This window comes from Lampetra planeri, chromosome 32 (assembly GCF_965212315.1).
Source record: "Lampetra planeri chromosome 32, kcLamPlan1.2.h2, whole genome shotgun sequence".
Taxonomy (NCBI): Eukaryota; Metazoa; Chordata; class Hyperoartia; order Petromyzontiformes; family Petromyzontidae; genus Lampetra; species Lampetra planeri.
Window position 1 is genome coordinate 9695811 of NC_136138.1, and position 22379 is coordinate 9718189.

A 22379-nucleotide genomic window follows, 5' to 3' on the forward strand; every position below is an offset into this window, starting at 1 on the left:
AGCACCCATGACTCTCATTTCTCTACCTTGATATGCTGCCAAATGGGATCTAATTCACTCATCAATAGCATACTGTGCTCAGCCACTGTATCTTCTTCCTCTCTGCTTTCTTAGCATTGCTTCAATTTGGAACTCCCCTCCCCCTTCCATTTCCTATATTTTCAAATTCCTATAACCCCCTTCTCAGTTCACGTAACGCACCAGTTTTTGTCTGCTGTACATTCGTCCGTGGTCTCTGTCACTGGCTTTGGAGAACTCCATCCCGTCTTCCCCTATTCCCAAGCTCCTTATAACCTCACTTAATTCAATAACCAACTTAACTTCTATTTTATTCTTTGTACTATCATTATTTCTCTATGTTGCTGGCCACTTTACATTACAGGCAGCAGGTGGGGGGGGGGCTAAGCTTAGCGTCCGAGATTTAAGAAATAAGTAGGCACGGCAAGGTTAAGGCGATGGCCATTTGAGGTGCGCGACTGCTTGGTTCTGCACCGATTGCTCGACATCATCACGCCGCTGAACCGCAGGGACTTGCTGCGTCTGCGCGTTCATTCCAAACCCACGCACCTTCCTTCCCTTCCCTCCCTCCCACAAACGGCGCCTTTCTCCGCGGAATACCCAGGACCAAGTTGGGTGGAGGGGTGGTCGTCACATGACCGCGAACGTGGTTGCTGTGGAACATTGATTCCTTAGGTCCTGGGGCAGCGAAGAGATTTTCTTCATGCAATGGATACTCGTGGCCAGATGAACGCTGGGGCTTTAGGGGCTGCAGCCAGGATCCTCAGATTTTTAGGGACCCCCCCCCCACCCCGCCCTAAAACAAATATATCCCGGTATAGTGCGGTATAATGGTTGAAACGCAATGCTGCTGCAATCCAATAGGCAATTTGGTCATTAAAGTCCGAGTATAATTATCCGTATTGCAACCAGTTGTGTGGAAAATATAGTTTTGATTTAGCTTAAAATAAATGTTTTTTTGCACGTAAAAAAAAAACTGGAGTTGAAATAATAACACAACGTAAATAGCAATGAGGCGTTTGGCATTGGGCACGGGATTGGGAAGGGGGGTGCTGGTTAAACAGTCGAGGGAAGGAGTTTATGAACACTGATATCTGCCCCGACAATCCTACTGGACTTCATCTGACCCACGCGTATATACTGCGGTCGTTTGAAAAGGTACTGCGCTGAGTTTACGTCGCGTTTAAAACAAAACGCGGCCACCTACGCTAATTTCCCACCAAGGCTCGTGTCTGAGAATGCGGCTTTTAAATGGCAGGCTTCCGAAAGCGAATAACAAAAATAAACCCTTCTTTGCCGCGTTCACGAGAATGATGTGATTTTGAAAACCAACCGCAAGAAATGAAACAAAAACAACGTCGTGTTGTTTTTAGCAAAATAACAGAAAATAAAATAATAAACCGCGATTTGAAAAGCGTGACATTTAAAATGTTTCTCTGTTTTTCCCCCCCCTCCTGCAGGAGGCCAATGGAGATTATACGAGGTAAGGCTCTATTTTTTGGCTTAAAATGCCATTGCCATCTTTACGCATTCTGTGTGCTGTGCAAGTTTTGTGTCTGGGATTTCATATTTGCTCCTCCGCCGCAACATAGATGGGTTACAGATGACTTCGTGTTGCCATCGGCAATAACAATCATAATGTCAGTTCACCGCCTGGATGGAAGCCTCCCCTCGCAATGTGTCGACCATAGATGTTTGACCATCCCTCACTCGGCTGGCCAATGCAGGTTGGTGAAGGAGGTGGGGGAAGCGCGTCTGTCATGATGGGGTCACTGTGTTCATAGAATAGCTCAGATATGTATGTCCATGTACGGACGTTGAACTTCTTTTGCACCTTACGTAACTGGCCGTGCTGATCGCAGATATTGTTTTATGTCACTGTACACGTAACAAACCTTTTCTTCAACTCTTCATACGCGAGAAGAGTACGTCGTTTGGCATGCCGCGTACGGTGGGGTGAAGTGTGGGAACTGCCACCGCCTCCAAGACATTTGGCAAGTACGGAAAAGTAGGCCAAGTACCATTTACAGAGGGGGCTCTCTCGGCCTACCACTAGTGGAGGCTGTTCGACCAACAGTGGCTTGAGCAAGATATTGCAGGGCTGCACCTTTACCGATTGCTCAGGACTGTTTAGCGTTCTGTTTCTCGCACATTCATTTTGAAAATGTACCTGCCGGATTGATCCTCCGAGATGCCATCAACCGTTGTTTTTACCGCGGATCTTCTCATCCCGCTGGGGAAAGACTTTGACTTCCCTTATTTTGTTTTGGAATGTTTATCTAACAGAGGGAGAATTTACTTGGACTGTGGTAGAGTGAGCTTGGGGCGGGGGGGGGTCCTACCTTGTCTCCCTGCTGAGGCACAATCAACATTTCCTGCAGTGTCTGGTTTTCGTTGTTGTCGTCTCACAATGAGCTCCCCAATCCCCCACGGTCTGAGCCATCCCAAATCTAAGCACACATAGGTGTGGCTGGGACCATTCGCGACAACACTGCAGGAGTGACACGCACACCACACGCATGCTATGCTTTGTGTATAGAGAGAGATGTTTTGACTGCATGGCTGCAGTGTGACCAGAGTCATAGTCATTCTGATGTGCCGCAGCTCACGTGTACGTATTTCTTTCGCGCCGTACATAGCCAAACCACGCAAATGTGTGTGTCAAGCAACTGCACACCCGCGTGTACACGACCCATATTTCGTGGTGGCGCGCTTGTGCCGGACCTGAAACGATCCGATTCTTAGCCGGGCCAAAGCCGATTTGGGTTTCCCCAACTGTGATTGCCACCTCTGTGATTCAAGAAGAGTGGACGCGTCACAGGAAGAATAAGATCTCACAAAACGAGAAAGAGGGGAGAACTCCATGCGAATGCGTCGTCTCGAGCGATGCACTGTTACGCGACTGACATAAATCTGGACTTTGAATGGCCCTTGAAGACGTATTCGACTGATCCGGACAGCTACCTCGACAAAAGGATGTGTCTGGGAAAGCCAGCAAAGGTTGCAAACCGTAGTCCTCACGAACCCAGTGGCCTTCTTCCCTTATTGTCCGCGCGCCCCATCCGTCCTGCACCCCCCAAACACCCCTCCCCTCCCTGCACTCTCCCTCCCAACTCCCTGCCGCAGCTTTCCACAACCTACGCAGTCGGGTAGGTTATCTGGAACGAACCCCTCCGTGTTTGCATGCAGTCGAACGCAATAAGCGTAATAAGAAGCACGAAAGGTGATTCGTAGTCGGAAAGAGGCACAATTGTGACCATTGGATCGGTGCCTCCACTGTGCCCTTGCATATGCTGCGTGTATCGTGCACACGGCCGTGTTTTATTCCGCCGACTCCGCACATCCAAGACTTTTTGGCCGCATTATTTTAGACGGCACTGGGACAATGAGACGACCGTTGCCCGGAATGTGTTCATCCGTTGAGGTTCGGCGAGTTGAAGTTAAACTCGGCTGGTTTCGGAATCTCCTGCTGTGGTGTTTTCATGCTACAGCCCCCACCCCCCCTGCCCGCCCCAGCCTGGTGGAAGAGGCAGTTGACGTCACGGTGCACATTTCAACCCCTTTGAATGCCGTGACCTTTCGTGGAATTGGCCCCCAGAGCTAAACAGGTAGCACGGCTGAGAAAAGGGAACTATTGTGCCCTCACCGGGGTCCCTCCAGGCAGTGGCATAGCTGGCGAGCGTGCAGGTGGTGCAACTGCACCGGGTCACATGGGCCGGGAGGGGGCTTAGGTGCCGGGCAACGAAGAGGGGGAGGCTGGGAGCCCACGCAGTTCGATTTTCTTTGGGCACCAGGGCCATGCCAACCACTGCTACACTACTGCCCCTATGGGCGACCGACGTCTCCCATTGGTCGTAATTGCGAGACATCAACACAGAAGTAGGGGGGGGGGGGGCGCGCGTCCAATAACGTGGGCACTTAAACAAACACACATTTCACGATGCAGTCAAAAGTCCCGGCAGGTACAATATCGATAAAAAATTGTTATGAAATGTGCCCAATCTCGTCGCATTTCGACAGTGAAGCAGGCACGATACTTGAACGCGAGCCTGTCCGGTGATGCCAGTTTTGTGGTAAGCTTTGGCCACGTGATCACTGTCCAGCAACGGATTGCTGAATCTGCGTGGAGCTTTGAGTGGTTCACCCTCAAATGTGTTGTGGGCTTTTTGCAAGTACTGTACAGTACTCTGGCTTCCTCCCACGTGAATTCAAACAATGATACATAAATGTTGGCCAAACGTCTCGAATCCAGGATGCTCCTGAAAAAAAGGTGGTCTTGCATGAGGCTTTTCCTGGACAAATGATGGCCATTGTATATATTTTTTTGCTCGGTGTGAATGACAAGCGAGTCGAGGGGAGGGGAGAGGGCAGCTGGTCAGTAGAGAGCGGTGGGGTTTGATGGGTGAAGGGATGGCGCGGAGATAAGGGGAACACTTTGCAACCCTCTGGGTCAATGTGTCAACGGCGCATTGGGGTGGCATAATCCACAAGGGGCAGTTGTGGATTCCATAAATCACCATTAGACTTTGTGCACTCCCAAGTTGTATAATTGTCAGTTCAAGCGTTAGCACGTGCTCATTCGCATTGAGCTCAGGCTAGGATTGCATTAACGTACGGGCCGCCAACAATAAAGTTGGATTTCAAAGTCTCATGAATTTTTTTCTTTTGGGGGGGAGGGAGGGGATAGGGGGCTCTCTTCTGCATCACAACGCCTCTCCCATGAAATCCGATGCCGTGACATAAACACGGGTTTCACATAAAATGCCATGGCGAAGCAGAATAAAGCTATTACGGCCCACGGTTAAACGAATATGTTCTTGGCTCTTTCAAGAGATGGCACGGATTACAAAAAAAAAACATTGGCTGGATGCCTGCTTGATTGTCAGCTCGGTGAAGCTTGGTTAAAGGCCCTTCTACCCTATCATAGAAGAACCGGTTCTGACGTCACTTCAGCATGTAGTCGCTGTCATTTACAAGAGGTCTTGCTTTTTAAATGTGCTCAAAGTACCACTGACTGTTTAATAATTGTATAGTCATTACCTCTGTGACCTTTGTGCGATGTTGTTTAGTTAATTTGGTTCAGTTTACGAGCTATTAATACTAGGCACTTGATATTTAATTTATTTAGGTGTACTTATTCAAATCTACTTATATGTATTGTATGTATATGTAGTTATTTCATGGGTTTGTTTTTTAGATGGGTATCATGCTTCCCCTTCCCCAAGCTTCAATTGAGTGTCACAATTCAGCTGCACGGTTTGATTCAGGAATTCGAATTTCGTTTTTACATTGTAGTGAATGCAGTGGCAACTGAGTAGCTGGAAGGGTCGCACCAACTCATCGCAGTATGTACAACATATTTGAACGGAGGAAAAAAAATCCCCCATAATTTTGCAATTCGATGCGCGTATCATGAGATAAAGAATGGATGTTGATTGCCGCATCATTGCACCCCGTGGTGTTTTTCTGGCGTCGGCGTTTCAATTTCCTTGCCTGTAGTGACTGCGGGCACAGGGCAGCTGGTGAGAATGTCAGTGGGTCCAGTGGACCGACTCCACTCGGGATTAATCCGTCCCATCTGTGCAAAGCTGCTTTGGTCCAGCGAGCAGCTTTGTGACTGGCACGTTCGGCATCCTTTCCTCCTTTTTCGTCAACAAGTGCACAACGCCGTCCTGCATCATCTGTCCAAGGGCTTTGCGTTCGTGCCTACCCCCACACTGATCGCAGTGCAAAGGGTGCTCCATTCTGTCGTCGCGCGTATAAATAAAAATAATGTTTTAGTCCATCGGTCTATTGGCTTTCTAGACCAATATTATCCAACAGCATGTTGTTTCAGCCAGCAAACTCTGCGCCGGTTTTGTCCTTCCGAGCCTCATCAGTAGAGTCAGGCTTGTTAAACAAATGTTGCTGGGTCACCAGACGTTGTAAGTGTAGACGAAGTTGGGCTTATATTTTACCTTACTCAAAATGGTCCCCTTGCAACACAATGATCCTTGCATGCAAGTGCAAGTAGTGGTGGCAGAGCAAATATTTGAGCTCGGAACAAGGGCACTGCCTATCCCTGAAAATGCTGCCTCCTTTTATTCTACCAGCTGAGGCCCACTGAGCTACATAACTCTGTTTCAAAAGCGATCTGCCCACAAATGATAGCCCAATGATGTGGCTTATTGTGCGGAATGAAATCGCAGCCAAAATACTCTTAATCGCTTGTTTCTAAATGTGGAGGGGAAAAAACCGGAGGAGCTGGAGAAAAATGCACGCAGCCACGGGGTGATGAACATGCTCATGCGGTCATCAAAATAAAGATCTCCCAGCATTAAGTAAACATGGAACACAGGCTACCGTGTTACTAATCAGCCAGCAGCTTCTCGAGTGGCTGGTTTAACAACACATTTATGATTTTAAGTTTTCGTGACTGCAGGGATCCATACTCTTGGGTTCTTTCGGTAAAGTCACGTGGGTATAAAATAAAATAAATGAAATCACTATTTTATTTTATACCTATGTGACTTTACCGAAAGAACGAAAGAGTAACACATTTATGTTTTACGTGATCTAACCCAAAACAACCTCTTATGAATAATATCGGTCGCCAAAGCGAACTACATGTTGTAAACAGCTGTAGAGTTTTGAATGATGTTCAGTGCAGCGCCACCGGGGCCTTTACCAATCGAGTGTGCAGGCGGTGCAACGACCAACTGGGGACTCACGGACATTAAGGGGCACAACGTTCTGGGCTACGAAGAGGGGAGGGGGGTGGGAATCAGACGGGAGGGCCCATTTCATCTTGCACCAAGGCCGATGCCACCCACGCCACGCCGCTGAGCATGTATGTATGATGTCATACGAGGGCAGATCATTAGGTATCAACAGACTGAATGTCTGAATGAACGCACGTACTCTTTTCATCATGTCGGTGTTTTGTGATGGCTCTGACAAAAATCAAGTTTATTTGTTTAATTAGATGACAACTCTACGTACGTAAGCTGAGCTTCTTTTGCACTGTACGTAAGCCAACCGTGCTAATCGTAGGTGCGGGGGAAGGACAACAAACTAAACACAGTAAGAAGCTATAATTCAGACGCTGTCTTTCCGACAGACCTGTTCGTCACCTGAGGACGGCTGCTTGCGTTGTGGCCGAAACGTCGTGAGAATTGTATTTTATTATGTTATATTTTTATTATTTTATTATTTCCCTTCTACGTGACTTTACCGAAAGAACCAAGAAGAAGTTCTAAAGAAATTAGTTTTAAATCTGGAATTGAAAGTGCATAGCCCCAGCGGCTTTATAAAATCGGGAGGAAGAGCGTTCCAGATGGCCGCAGAAGCGTGTCTGAAAGCGCACGATGCGATTACTACGGTTTTTGATATACCACCTCTGGATTCATCTTCTTGGTTCTTTCACGAAAGCTTTAAATCGAAATTCACCTCTGGATTGTCCCTACTGTCTGAACACCGCCACACAATGTCTCTTCCTGCTACCACTGGGTTAATGCAACATTTTTTTTTCTTACAAACGGCCTCTACTTATACCCACCCATATTTAACGAGAAAAGAAAAACACCCCCTTTCGTGGCCTGTAATAACAAATAGGTCAGTGGTCCAATTTTGAGCAAAGCAAGAAGAAAAATGTCAACGGACGGCCTCTTTAAACAAACCCCCCCACTTCCATAAGAGTTCTCCAAAACTGTCCAGACGAGTCGAGTGCTGAACACGCAGCAACAAAAGTTTCAAATCCCCACCTCTTTTTTTTTTGGTCGGAGTTTTGTGTTGTTTTTTTTTTCTTCATGAGAAAACTGCTTGAAAGATCGTGTCGTTTGTCACAGACAGAAAGCAAAATAAAAGTGTTTTTTTTTTATGGGAATTTATACAGAGCACCAAAATATCCTGCAGTTTCCCTCTGGAGCAAAAAAAGCCTTGCTTGGAAAAGCACGCCAATGGGGATACATTTATTTATTTGATATTCTCTTTTATATGGGAGGAAGTAAAAAATCCAGGCCAAGAATAACTTGATTCTTGACTCAGAAGGCACCATGTCCCACGTGTGGCCTCAAGCATTGAAAAGGGGGGAGGGGGGTGGGGAAGCACCCCACACCATTGTGAACGTCCCGCATTTGCAGAACCATTTTCTCGTACGCTAGTAAATCTGAGCGTATTGTGTGTCAACCCGCGTTCTGGGTCAGAACGCGTCCGCGCAGCGCGGCGAGAGTGGAAGAGCGGAGGTATTGAGGAGCGGCTAAAAATGCGAGTCAAATCAAATCGTCACAGTTGGACGTATGGTATTGGCGTCACATCCTGCGGCGCGAGAACTTGTCGCGAAGTTGCTGTATGATTCATACAGCAGTAGCATTTCACTGTCGAGGGACGTGGTTGCTATGCGGTGTTAAACAATTACTGTAGGAAAATTTGCGAGTTTATTTTTTTATTCGGCAACTGAGGACCGTCGTAACACCAGCGCACGCGGCCCCGGTCTCGTTCAGAGATCTCGAACGTCCACAGTGAAAGCAGATGGCGGCGCATTTTTGTTGGGTTAATGCACCTGCAGTATTAACCGCAATGAACTTTGCTTAGCATCTCCAAAATGATAAGAATTCCCATGGATTCATTGGCTTTCGCAATTCCAGTTTTTTTCGTTACTCATCGCTTGAGATCTCGCTCTCAGCAACAGGTGCAACGGACGGAGATTGTGTGAGGGTCAAGCAGATGGTGTTGGGTGGGTGCCGGGGTGTGAGGTCATACTTAAACAGGCATTGAGAGCAATGCGGTAAGGAACAATGCTTGGGGAGGTTTATGCTTTTGGCAATTTCACACGGTGTTTTTTTCTTGTTTGACAATGTACATGCGTATGTTGAACTTCTTTCACACCATACTCAGCCAACCGTGCTAATCGGAGGTGCGGTGGAAGGACAACAAACTCGCCACACAAAAAGCAGTTTTAAAGAAATTAGTTTTCAGTGTACATGTAAAAGTGCATACCTCCAGTGGCTTCCCAATATCGGAAGGAAGAGCATTCCAGACGGCCGCAGAAATGCATCTGAAAGCGAGCGATGCGGTGACCGCCTTTGTTCGATGGTTAGCCAGAAGCCGCTGCGAAGATTATTGCTGAACATTTACAGCCCTTGACTTTATGAAGGCCTTCCCACATCGTGTTGGTCATGGGGATGTATTTGACCATACTTCACCACACTCATCAGTGTAGGTTCGTTGAAGTGGGAAAGTGCACAGGCCAGGTTCAGTCACCGCTCGCCACTGATTATTTATCGTCTTGGTCTAGAATCAAACTCGATTAACAAAGTTTCTAGCACCATGCACTAACCCTTGTACCACCGTTTCCTCCCCCCCCCCCACCCCGTATTTGTATAATTTAATGTATATGGCATTCATATTCTCGCTTATTTAATAGGTTTTATTTTTCGTTATATAATCGTCTGTGTGGAACAAAGATAGGTTTGCAAAAATATTTAAAAATTTACATCATTTGTGTTTTTAAAGGCTTAATGGAATGACTTGATGAACATTGAACAATGTACCACACACACATATTTATTAATTTAAAATATGTGCTCCTAAATGAGCAGTTTTCACAAGTGTGGGTCTACTGTTATTTTATTTGTTTGATCTTTGTAATATATCTTTGAACAAGGCATGCATATAAATCAAATTAAAGCCTTATAATTATGTATTGAATTCATAAGTGGAATGCATGGAATTGCATTAGCAGTTTAATATCTGGATTATAAATAGTTCAGTACAGTTTTATTAATTCTGCGCCAAAATTATGTATTACCACTTGCGGTATAAGATCTCACGTATACTCGCACAAACCGTGTAAACTGCACACACTAAATACATTTCTGTTACTCTACATCCTCTATAAAGTATTTTTTTTGCATTCCTTGACAGACCACTATAAAGTTCATGTTTTTGTTTTAGCGACACATTGCAGCAGACTGCAGGAAGAACCTTCGAGGAAGGAACAGAAAACTGTCAGCTTCATTATCGGTGGAGTTTTTTTTTGTTGAAAGAAAAACATGCCTCTTGCCGCTGCATCAAGTTCGTATATCCGTCGGTGGCCTCCGAAGACAAGGGTGTCAAAACAACAAAAAAATGAATTGTAACACAGACCGACGCGCGAGACAGCAAAGAAAAGGCAAACATTTATAAAAACTTCATTAGTTTTTATTTTGTTAGGTTTTTTTCTGTGTAATTCACACTTATTTTAAAAATGTCTCGCTTCAACCAAATGTTTCTTGAATGCGTTTGATACCTCGCTGTGCATTCTAATTATTATTGTAGTTTATAAAAAAAAAACCACTTTGTGATGTGTGTCGTGGCCATTTCAATCCACCCTGGTTTATTGCTCGTGGCATGTAGGCATTTTAAGGGAAAGTTGGCCCAGATATATAAAAAAAAATAGTTTTACTAATTCCATTAGAGAGCAAAGTGTGTGTTGGAACTTCAGTGAGTCGAGCAAAAATCTCGCTGTAAAAACCTACACGGATAGGGGGGAGGGGGTAAGGGGGGGGGGGTGGTGGAAAAATTGTGGACTGGCTGAGTATTCACACTGACTGATTGTAAATAAATACAAGTCAGTACCACACGTACGTCTTGCTCGAGCTCCGTGTGTCAGGTTATTCCCAAGATAAGCGTTATCAGTGACGTCACAGTCTGCTGTACGTGACCTTGTTTCTGCTTTCTATTCACCTCAATCACATTACTATAGAGTACTTTGGGAGGAGCGGTGGCAGAGTGGTTAGCGCACTGCACTGTGAACCTGCTGACTTGAGTTTGATTCCCGGCCAAAGCTGATGTCGCTAACGGGGGGGTGGGTGGTGTCTGAACGTGTCCTGGGTACTTTCCCCCACCTCTCCAAACCTGCACTCACCAGAATGGTGAAGTATGGTCAAACAATTCAGCTTACCAACATGGCATGGGAAGGCCATGGAGGAGGCCTCGATCCTTTACCAAAAAGTGGGAGCCAGGACCAGTTCAGATGTGATGAAGAGAGGTCGCCCATGCTATTGCACGCTTTGTCTGCAACTCCTTGCCTCCAGGCATCCGTCCCATCGACTCCCTGCCCCTGTTTAAGCCTTTCCCATTCTTTACCATTCTGACGACGTACGTGTACGTCGTCATCAGAACGGAATCTAAAGCAAAAGGCTCTGTGGGGGAGGGCATGTGGCACAGTTTGGCGCCAGCTATCACAGGATGTGGTCGTGTCGCTACGATTATTTGCGGTGAGTGACAATGTCTTTAAAAACAGCGGCGCTACGACTGCCTTAATAAAATTAACGGTAACTGGTCGCGCGTTTCGAGATTCGGCGGTGAACGGGACACCCACCCTGCAACTTGCAGACATCTCAGAACGGGAAAGGGTTTAGGTCCAGCCTCTTTCCCCTCCCCCTGCTCATTATGTATTGCCTCTCTCAGTACAGAAACAGTGAGCATATTTAATCAATGGTGTCTTGGGATGCGGTTGCATTTAGATGCTATATTACTCCAAATGGTATTGAAAATTGTAGCTGCATTTGCCACTGTAGTTATCCATGGCGGGGGATTGAACCCCGATCCGCTGGCTTCTTAGTGCAGTACACCCAAGACGGTGCAACCGTTTTACCCCAGAATAATACTGTACTCTACTGTTAACAAAGGCAGTGTTTAGTGACAACAGTATCCTTTAATTGTTATAATGTATTTTAAAAAGGGGGGAATTTTTTTTGGGCTCGGGTTATTCACGGCTCTCACTTGCCACAATCTTGCGATGGCACCCAAATATATATTTTTACAATATTCCCTTTGTGTCGTTTCAATGAAGGTCTTAGTGGAGGGCTGGGTGGGGGGTGGGGTAAAGAAATCAAATTGTTTCAAGGAAGTGACTGCAAAAAAAATTTGATTTTGCTCAGTAAAGCTGTCGCCTCTGTGATCTAGAAGGCTGTAAGAGATGAATTGGCTTTTCGTGCTGTCAGATTTGGAGAAAAAAAACTTACTAAGAGCCCTTTTTTGTATAAAAAATGTGAGTTTTAATAAGAGGAAAGGCAGAAAAAAACGTCCTGTCTAAATCATGGAAAGCTTCCTTCTGGTCATTGTTAATTGTTTTAAAAGATGATGGCAGCATACCACTCTGTCTTTGATAGTTGACCTCTGACCTGCAGCCATGGACCATTCCAATAAAAAAGGTTATTTATCTGCTTCGAGGCGGCAGGTAACATAACGCTGAGGTCATGACCCTGAGCATGCTTTCTGTTATCCTAGACATAGGCCAAGGCTTCAGGGGAAGTCTTGAATTACAAATGACAATCTTAATTGAGGTAAATAATCACACGATCTCTTGGGAAAAAATGTTTATTTAGGTTGTTTACTATCTTTTAAAGCTGCTAGTACTGCATTCATAATTATGAACTACTTTTTAAGCTTTTTTTATTTCTTATATAACTTATAAAATGCTAAATTTTACAAGAGCATTATTAAGCTCAAATGTTGGCCCTGAAGGGAAATTGCCTTGTAGGCCCAGGTTCAGAGTTCATACTGTTACCCAGTGTGCTCTAGGGATAGGGTTGCCACCTCTGAAATACAAAAACATTAGACATTTCATGGGAGGAATAATATCTCACAATATAAAATAAGGGAGAGCTTCCTGTACATTCATTTTCTTGAGTCGTGTACTTTTACACAAGTGACAAAAACCAGGACTCATGATGTCCTTGGAAAGACTTAAATATATTGTGGACAGCCACCTCAAAAAGGACGGATTATCCTGGGGAAACAGGACAGCTGGCAACCCTACGAAGGGACCTTGCAGAATGTCAGTGTGATATTGTTTTGGGAGATTGTGTACAGAGTTATCTCGGTCACTAACGGGCATTAATAATCTTGCAACCCTCTTTGCAAAAATTGGCCGTCGTCAAATTGTGCATGGTGTCAGAGCAGGAGCCAACAGATTTTGGCAGAGAGACGAGCTCAAGTTAATTAAATTTTGTTCATTTTTGGAGTTGAAAGTGGGTTCTTTGGCAGATTTTAATTCAGGTAAATGTGTAAAGCAACGTGTTGCCTTTTTTTTCCTTCTCTCAGTTACTCCAAAACTAAATTTTCTTAAGTAATTATGTGCCTCTGCTGGATTCTTTTGGCCCTATTCATGACCAAATAATTGCGTCGTAGCAGCAGTGAGAAACAACTCCATAAAAGGGTCCTTGAAATAAGTATCCTGCTGTGCTACCACTGTGTGGCCTAGCAGCAGAGAATTAAATGAAATGAGGGAGGGAAAGAATGAATGAGAGAGTGACACAGAGAGCCAGAGGAATGAGTGTATACGAACTCTGAGAGAATGAACATGAGCAAGGAAAAAAAAACCTAGTGAGTGAGTGAGCAAGCAGGCGGATGGATGGGTGCATGGATGGTTAAATATTTGAGTGAGGAAAAATGTGAGTGAGCAATCTAGAGATTGAATGGCTGCACGGATAGGTGCATGCGAGTGAGCGATTAAACGGCTGTGCGAGCGAGAAAGAGGGGGAGACGGAGTGGACCTTCAGAAAACGCATTTGTCAAAAGGGATTTACGTGAAATGGAAATAAAGGCATAGCTGTATGCGATGTGAGTTCTGTTCATACGTGCGTGCGCGTGTCCCGATTGGGGGGGGGGGTGCCGGATGGACACCGGGCTGTTGAGCGTCTTCCTGTGTGACACCAGCGCGCAGAGGTGTTGCTGCCCCACCACGGAGCCTCGCAGCTTAAGAGGGGGGGGGGGGGGGCTCCCACATTCGACACGCGGGGAAGTGTTAGCGTCATGCCGTAGATCACCAATTTATCACACCATTAAAAGCGAGGTGAATCTTGCACGGTGGGTCCTTGAGGAATGTCGATGGTAATAAATAAAAACATGAAGGGACTGAATTTGAAGTGGTGCACAACCACACGCATAAATAATCATTCAGCATTATCACTACATTTTAACAGAGAAATCTACACTAATCAGCAATGACACTTCTCAGAGTAGACAGTTTTAGGCCATTATTATATGTTTCTGTTATAAGGCAGTGTTAATGATCGACGTTATGGTAGTTTATGTTGTGTCTGTAGCAGTAATCTCTACATTGCTTCATGAACACAAGACAGTGTCCACCTGAAACACTTTGCAAAATACGCACAAAAAAACGTGTCCAATGTTTGCACCTTTGGCGTACTCGTGTGGAACAGCGGTGTGGTGTAGCTGTCGATTGTGCGGGCAATTCATTTCTTGAAAAAGGGCCCATGTCTGTTTTAATTAAACTGTAAACTAAACTTTTTAAAATTTTATTTGACCAGAAAGGGCTCGCTGAGCTTGGGCAGCTGTTTTTCAGGAGCGACCTGGCCACAAATAGCTTAACGAAAGTGGCTTACCATGTCGAAGTTTATCACAGCCAAATAATCTAAACGAAGGTGTCTGAATGGGGAGGGAAAAACCGGAGGACCCGGGGGGAAATCCACGACCACGATGAGAGTAAACAAACAACAAATACACAGCAGCAGACGTCGGAGTTGGGATCGAATGCACGACATCTTGTATACCGGGCGAGGTAGTTAACATCTCGCCACGGTGGAACTTGAATGGGAACGATTTAACCACTCGAACGATTTGATGATTTGTATAAATTGAGGTGAGAGCAAACAAACTCCAAATACACAGCAGCAGACGTCAGAGTTGGGATCGAATGCACGACATCTTGTATACCGGGCGAGGTAGTTAACATCTCGCCACGGTGGAACGAGAATGGTAACGATTTAACCACTCGGGCAATTTGATGATTTGTATAAATTGAGGGCGCGATTAAATTTAAGAAAGAATATATTTTTTCTTCTTTTCCCTACATTTTGTTCGTGTTATTACTCATTTGTTTATGTGTTTTGTACAGTTTGATTCACTCTGTGAGCCTAAATGTTAGCATGCGATTTTCATAATTTTACATTATTGATCATCACACACATTATGCAATGCATGTGTAGTGAGCGTCAGATTCAAATTCATATGATGATTCAATTCGTTATTATATGCTGTACAAAATGTGGAAATATAGTTATTTAGAGATTTATGGAATACATTTGAATGGACATCACAGCCCTAGTGTCAACCCACTTCTGAATGAGGGCGTGCCTATGGCATGTGGATCGTGGACGTTTTTTTTTAACCATACTTTTCCGTGGCGATCGGCGTGGATTTGCGACGGTGGGTAGCACAGAAGTAAATGGCAACGTGGGATTGTGTATGCACTCCCTTCTGCCTTCCCGTAATGTAACTCCAGAATCAATCGTGCAGGAGCTTTGGTCCCGCACCTACGATCGACACGGTTGGCTACGTACATACGAAGTCCCACGTGCATCACGTATGCGAATACAATGCAAAGTGATGCGGTGACTTGGGCCGTCACACGGTTGCTTTCTGCAGAGGGCCCCAAAAGTCAAACACCACCTGTGTGCCCCAGTGAGACTCGCAGACACGTTTTTAAGTCAGTGTTGCTGAGTAAAAAGTCATCTGTCAGTCGATCGTCTCAACCAATTCAGCAATAAAGGGCCGTCCATAAATGACGTCACGCACCTAGGGTGGGGGGGGGGGTCAGACATTTGTGACGATGTGTGACGAGCGGGGGGGGGGTTTCAGAAATGTGACGTCACATCAAAATGCGCAACTTTAAATAAATATAGACAACACGTTCTACTTAATTAAATATACTTTTAATAAATGTTTTTTTCCTACAACATCAGAGTGCAGCGCCACATTAAATACGCACTACAATGACAATAGTTTAAAGCGATTTGAAGCATGTTTTTTTTTTTGGGGGGGGGGGGGGCAAAGCTTTGTGACGTCATATTTGAGAGGGGGTCTGACTTTTTGTGACGCCGTGTGACGAGGGGGGGGGTCAAAAATCGTCCAAAATCGCGTGACGTCATTTATGGAAGGCCCCTTATGCACTCGTGGCGATGGGGAGAACGTCGTCTGAAAGAGGTTCAGATTTTAAGTTTAAGGATAAGGCTCAAACTACCGTACTGACTCTTTCATCTCATCCACATTGAGTTCAACCGCGACACTGCTCGGTCAAAAACACTTCTCTTTATCATAGGACCTTTTCTCCAGGATGAAAGTATGTAAAATTAGAACTGGTGGTAACATGTTCAAACACCAAATAGGTGTAGGCCGATCAGTTTCAAAAACAATGCATGTACTTCCAGAGCAAGTTTGTTGGCATGCTCTCCACAAGCACTGCGTGTGGTTAATGCACAGACTTGATGCCTTGCAAAAGGTGTCTATGAACACCTTGACACCTTTTTAACACGTGGGCTTTCGCGACCAATATCCATAACATAGAACAGGGTGTTCTGTTAACGTGACAAACCTTACTAATTGGCTGTGTCTGGTGGTGGCGGGTTTATCGACACTTATATTTACGCGATCTAACCCAACAAAAAACCCTGTCTTATGGATCTGAACACCACCTCCTGTTTAATTGCCAGAAAGGGTAAAATTCACTCTTCTCTTTCTGCTTCTCTTTCTGCTTCTGCCCCCGGCCTTCTCATGACCTTGCTCAATTCAAGAAACGTCAAAACACTTTATCCACCGCAACTTCAACAAGGGGGTGACGGGCGTGCGCTCCGATGCTGGCCCACTTTGGTGCATCAGCTCCGCGGCCGTGATTGAAAGAAAACAACAACAACAACAAACAACGCACACAGAGGAAGCGATTCCATTTGCTCGGAAGCGCAATGACGGAATTGGCGGCAGGAATAGTTGTGTGTGTGTGCGCGCTCAACCGTGTTACCACGCAGCCGCTGGTGACATGGACGTTTAACAGAAGCGCGAGGCAATTTGGGGTTCGTGTTATTTCAGTATTTACGGCTTTAATGATCGATGCCAGAGCACCTCCGATTAGCGTGGCTGGCTACGTACGGCGCGAAAGAAGTTCAACATAGGTACAGGGCAGGCATTGAAGCAGCAGCAGCAACAGCGAGCGAACACTGCTGCCGTGTCCACTTTCCTGAGCACGGCTGAGCACTGGGCTTAATTAGATCCGCACGGTGACGGAAGGCAGCCCCGGCGATGGATGCGGTGTGGGATAGGTCATTCGAGATCGACTCTGCGAGTGGTTTTTTTTTCACGTCGAAGGATGCAAAGTAGAGCAGAAAAGGTCCCCCCCGTATGTGCAAATAGATTCCCCATGCAGACTTTTAGGCTGTTGGTGAAAGTGCTATTGGAGCACAAAGAGGTGGTGTGGCCAGTACTATGTGCCCAGCCACCTTTGTCCACCCAACACCGATGTTTACACACCGGACGAAGTACTCACATTTAAGGATGTATATTCTTGGTTCTTTCGGTAAAGTCACGTAGAAGGGAAATAATAAAATAATATTACTTTTCGCTAAAGTCACGTAGAAGGGAAACAATAAAATTATATTTATTTTATTTTATTATTTCCCTTCTACGTGACTTTACTGAAAGAACCAAGAATATGAATCCCTGCAGTCACGAAAGCTTTATATCAAGATTCAAGGATGTGTCGACTCGGGGTTCAGATATATTCGTCACTGATGTCAGCCGTGTGTGGGAATCTGACTCGGGTTGGCGAGCCCGTAGCGCGGTGGACAGACCACTGCGCCACCTCTTGTACATCTTGTTCATGTCTGATAATACTGCAGTGCAGCGGAAATGCATGTGAACTCCTGCCAAATAAATAACAAAGACCCAATGACCTCATGGGACAAATTAGGCCATTGTGGGCCACTGTCATCGCCAAATCCCCCAAACAAACGACAATGAGCTCCATTATATTTTGTCTGCAGGATTACCCCTCCACACTTCGCATATGTGCATGCACAACAAAACAAAGACAAAGATCCCCCGTATAGCCTCGACAGACTGTTGGGGCAAGCACCTGTGAAGGCCGGCAAGGTACACGAGAGGGTGAGTGGCCAGCGCCACACCCAGCCGCCTTTGTCTCCCCAGTGGCGATGTTTACGACACACCACGCCAGGTACCAGAGGTCGCAAACGGATTTTGATTCCTTACCCGTACCCGTACCCGGCCGCACCAGGGTCGCAAACGGCTACCCGTACCCGTACCCGGCCGGGTACGGGTAGCCGGGTATCGGGTAGGGTACGGGTATCGGGTACTCAATTGCGACCTCTGCCAGGTACTCATTTCAGGCTGAGTCGACCTATGGGCGGCCCAGGACTGGTTCAGATAATCGTCACCAGTGTTGGCCGTGAGCGGGAATCGAACTTGGGTCGCCGGGTTCGTAGTGCACCGTAGCGCTAACCGCTACTCTATCGCTCCCCACAATGTGCATGCACGCAGACACACACAGAGTCAGAGCTCTTTTCTAAATTTTCCCTAAACATTTTCCCCTCTCCTGAGCAGGCCGCAGGTACTGAAAAGGGTCAAGGCCTGTTGCCGTGGAGATGGCTCTGGCGCTTTATTGTGGGTTGTGCTTGCCCCCCCCCTCTCCTGCTCTTCCCCTTCCTCAGCTTTTTTGTGCATTCATCCCAAAAGCCAGCTCAAGCGTGACGGGACAAAGCGGCCTTTGTTGGTGCAATTGAGCGGCTCACATTCATATTTGTTTTATTTTTTAAGAGATCTCTTTTTTTTACGGGGGGGGGGGGGGGAGTGGTGGGTGGGGGGAGTCATCTCTTCACGTACATGTGTGTTCGTAGCGAGATGTTGTCTCTCTTGCCTGGTTTGCAGGAGGTCGTGCGTTGAATCCCGACCCTGACGACGCTTGTATGTTTGGAGGTTGCGTGTTCTCCCCGTGGTCGTGTTGATGTTTCTTCGGGTCCGCCGGTTTTGCCCTCCGCATTTCCAAAACATGTGCTGAGATTATTTGGCTGCGGCTATAAATTCCCGCACCAGATAAGCCACTTCTATGAGCTATCATCATACGTGGCCAGGTCGCTGATGATACCTCGGTGGGCTTTATCTTGTAACATGAAAAATAGTAAAAATATATATTAATATGTATGCACAATATTGTTTAAGAAGATTATAAAGATTTAGTTTTTTTATCATAAGCAGCTGGTGTTACATAATTTAGTTTTTAAAAAATCGGCAATGCCATCAGTCAACAAGTGATAACGTGTCACGTGCGTTATTGCATTGCGATACGAGCAAAACGTAAAGAATTGACTGGTTTTGTCATCCACTGAGCGTTTGTTTACACAGCTGTAGGTCAGATAGTTCGACACATCAACAGACTGAGAGTCTCAATGAACACATCAGACAATGACATCGTATTTTAATCGTGTCAGTGTTTTGTTATGGCTATAAACAAAAATACAAGTCAACTTTACAACGTGGGACCTTTTTTTGCCACGTGGTACGTGGGAATTGGTAGCGACCAAACAATCCGGCGGGAGGCTCGTGCAGCGGCAGCGGCGCTGCGCGTTTTTCCTATCGTGCAGACGCTGCGGAATACCAATCGCTCACGCTGGCACATTCGCCGTTCTCCACGTTGCACCTGAGCCACGGTGCGCCACGTGGTGCCGGGCACCGGAGCCGCGCTCGCAACAATCGAGCTCTTGTTAAGTCACCTTGTCCGGTCGAGCGAGCGGCAGCTGCATCGCCGCAGCCTCTCGTCGCCGTGTTTGCCTTGTTCCCGTCCCCGCCGTGCTGGGAATGCACGGGTAGGAAAGCAGAAAGAAAACACCGGTGTATCGATTGCACTCGATGGTAGGGGGCAGGGGTGGCAGGTTGTATGGGGGTGTGGGGGACAGCTCGGGGCAACGCCAATGGGGCGGGAGAGGTGGCGGAATGCCGCTGGCGTTCGCTGTTGGAGGGGGAGATCGGTGTTACTCGTGTTCCGGTGACACCTCCGGCGAACGGACGCCGTTCCCGCACGTTGTGTGGCACGCGCCAACTAAACCTCTCAAGTGTGGCAAATTAGCGCAGCCGGGGTACCTTTACGAGAAGTTTAAATGTCGCGGCTGCTTATCCCGTCATTTGTGAGTTCATTGGGACGATAATATATGTTTGGGATAAATATGAAGGATTGGTACGGAAACAAGAGGGGGCAATGTTAGGTGCTTTTCTGCCAGGCATTAAACCAAGCCCCCCCCCCCCCCCCCCATGTGACAGGCGAGATTTATACCACTAAACCACCAATGCTGACATGGCAAAATAATTACGGGTGAATTAATTCACATGAAATCAAAATGTATGCAAAGGAATTAACAATTGTTGCGTGTATCATTAGCAATAACTTCATATTTTTATGGCCACGTCTTCATGTCACGTTCTGACCCGCCTCTACTGGACATCTGTGAAAAAGAGCTTTACAGCTCATGGGATTCGTCCCGTATAAATAGATATTCTGATTCAGATTTATCGATTGTATTTATATTTGAATATTTGCCAACTTAACATATTTTCAGTAAAATAGAGAAACATTAAATGTCTCTTCACTCAATGGAGAATAATGAGAATCATTCATTGTTGGTGGCTTCTTCGAAAAAAAATCGCTTTAAAAATGCCCCCTTGTTAACATTGTCATCACAAGCCAAGTCCTGCTAATGCAGGCCCCTAATTTTTGTTTGTTTTATTAGCCCCCCCCCCGCACCTTTATTTTCCGAGGCTCCACTTTATCTGCTTTCAACTGGTTTGCACAGGGCCACTCCTGCTTGTTTAAAGGCAGCGAGCGTGGCCTTCGTACCAAGTTCCCACCATCGCCGACTCCGTCACACACACGCACACACACCCGCCAAAGAGGGCCACCCCATCTTCCCCGCACGCTAACCGCCGGCTGCTAACGCCGCGAAACCTATATTGCGGGGTGGTTGCGTGTCTCAAGGGCCGGCTAATAATACCATGTCACAGCTCTTGAGCCGACACCGCTCACGTCCTGAGCTTGGAAAGTAGTGCAGCCACCTACGGGCGAACTGGCTTCTTGAGTGTGGGAAGTTTCAATCGGCGCATTCCAGTTCTGAGGAATAAAAACTGGTCTGATAGACGCGCGACGAACACTCTCTGCCGGACGTATGAAACAAAAACAAAATGCGTGCCCGCCCCCCCCCCCCCGTCGTTTTCTGATGTATCCGTCGAGTTGGTACCGCGTGTCGTTTGGCAAGGGCGTCGGACGTTTCACTCCGCGTTCTGGGAGCTTACTACGGTGTTGATTGACAGAGACTTTACACGGGATGATGCAAATGTGTTGAGCTCGTTATACGATGCGAAAAGCGCAAATGGATTGTAATTCCGGGTGGGTGGTGGGGGAGTGCGTTATTTTGAATGCCCATGAAACTAGCGTGGTGGCTGGGTAGCTTAGTGCTCAGAAAAAGCCATTATTTTTACAAAAATGTTGTCAAGTTGATTCCCAAACCCGTTACAGCCTTTTGTCCATCCACTGCTGGATGAAGCCCCCCCCAGTGGCTGTTTGATCATTCCTTTACCGTGCTGGTCAGCGTGGCTGGTGAATGTGTGAGGGATTTTGGAGGGGAGGGGGGCCTAGGACCGGTTCACATGTCACTGACGTTTACCCGTGGCTGGAAATGACACTGGGTTTACAGCACGGTGCACAAATCACTGCTCCACCCCTCACTGTAAACGTCTGACAGCTCTTCAGTGCGGCATCAGCAAATCGTGCCATCTACTGGCGAATTGCATTGTAAAGACCCAGTGCACATCGTGGGCCGCTTGTCATAGCAAGATCCCAAAACAGAGGATGGCAAGCTAACAATTTTTACTTTACCAGGTAAGGCCCCACTGAGCTGTTTAGCTCATAAGCGACCTGGCCACAAACAATAACTCGACGAAGTTGCTCGTCACGTGAAAATCTATAGCACCCAAATGCTCTTAAACGCGCGTCGTTTCTAAATGTGGAGGGAAAAATCAGAGGACCCGGAGAATAATCCACGCGACCACGGCGAAAACATGCAAACTCGAAATATACATGTGTCAGGGTTGAGATCGAACCCATGACCTCTTGTATACCAGGCGAGGTAGTTAACATCCCACCACCGTAGCTGCCCATGACATTGTCTCCCTGCACAGCTGCTGCAGCAGCAGCAGGAACATGATTTAGAGCCAGGGAACTTTGGATTTGGAGGTGAGAGAGTAGCATTGTAATGTCTGTCTCACCGTCCTGTCGTCCACTATGTCATCTGGCTCCCTCAACACACAACACTGCGCTGATGATCAGAGCATCGTGCAATGAGGTGTTGCGAAGCGTTAAAGAATGACGCTTGTGTGTGTCTGTGTGTGGGGAGCGGTGGTGTAGCGGTTAGCGCGCTGCGCTACGAACCTCGCGACCCGAGTACGATTGCCGCTCACGGCCAACACCAGTGACGATTATCTGAACTGGTCCTGGGCCTCCCTTTGGTCGACTCAGCCTCAAATGAGTACGTGGTGCAATT

General features: G+C 46.6%; 1 protein-coding gene across 3 annotated transcripts in view; it reads left to right on the plus strand.

Moving 5' to 3' along the window:
- The window catches only part of LOC144729428 (FERM domain-containing protein 4A-like), a 232428-nt gene that overhangs the window by 141947 nt on the left and 68102 nt on the right, over nt 1-22379 (plus strand). For all 3 annotated transcript variants that reach the window (XM_078609705.1, XM_078609706.1, XM_078609707.1), the window contains exon 7: nt 1479-1501. In XM_078609705.1, coding sequence (XP_078465831.1) covers nt 1479-1501 — 23 coding nt within the window. The remainder of the gene's footprint in view (nt 1-1478; nt 1502-22379) is intronic.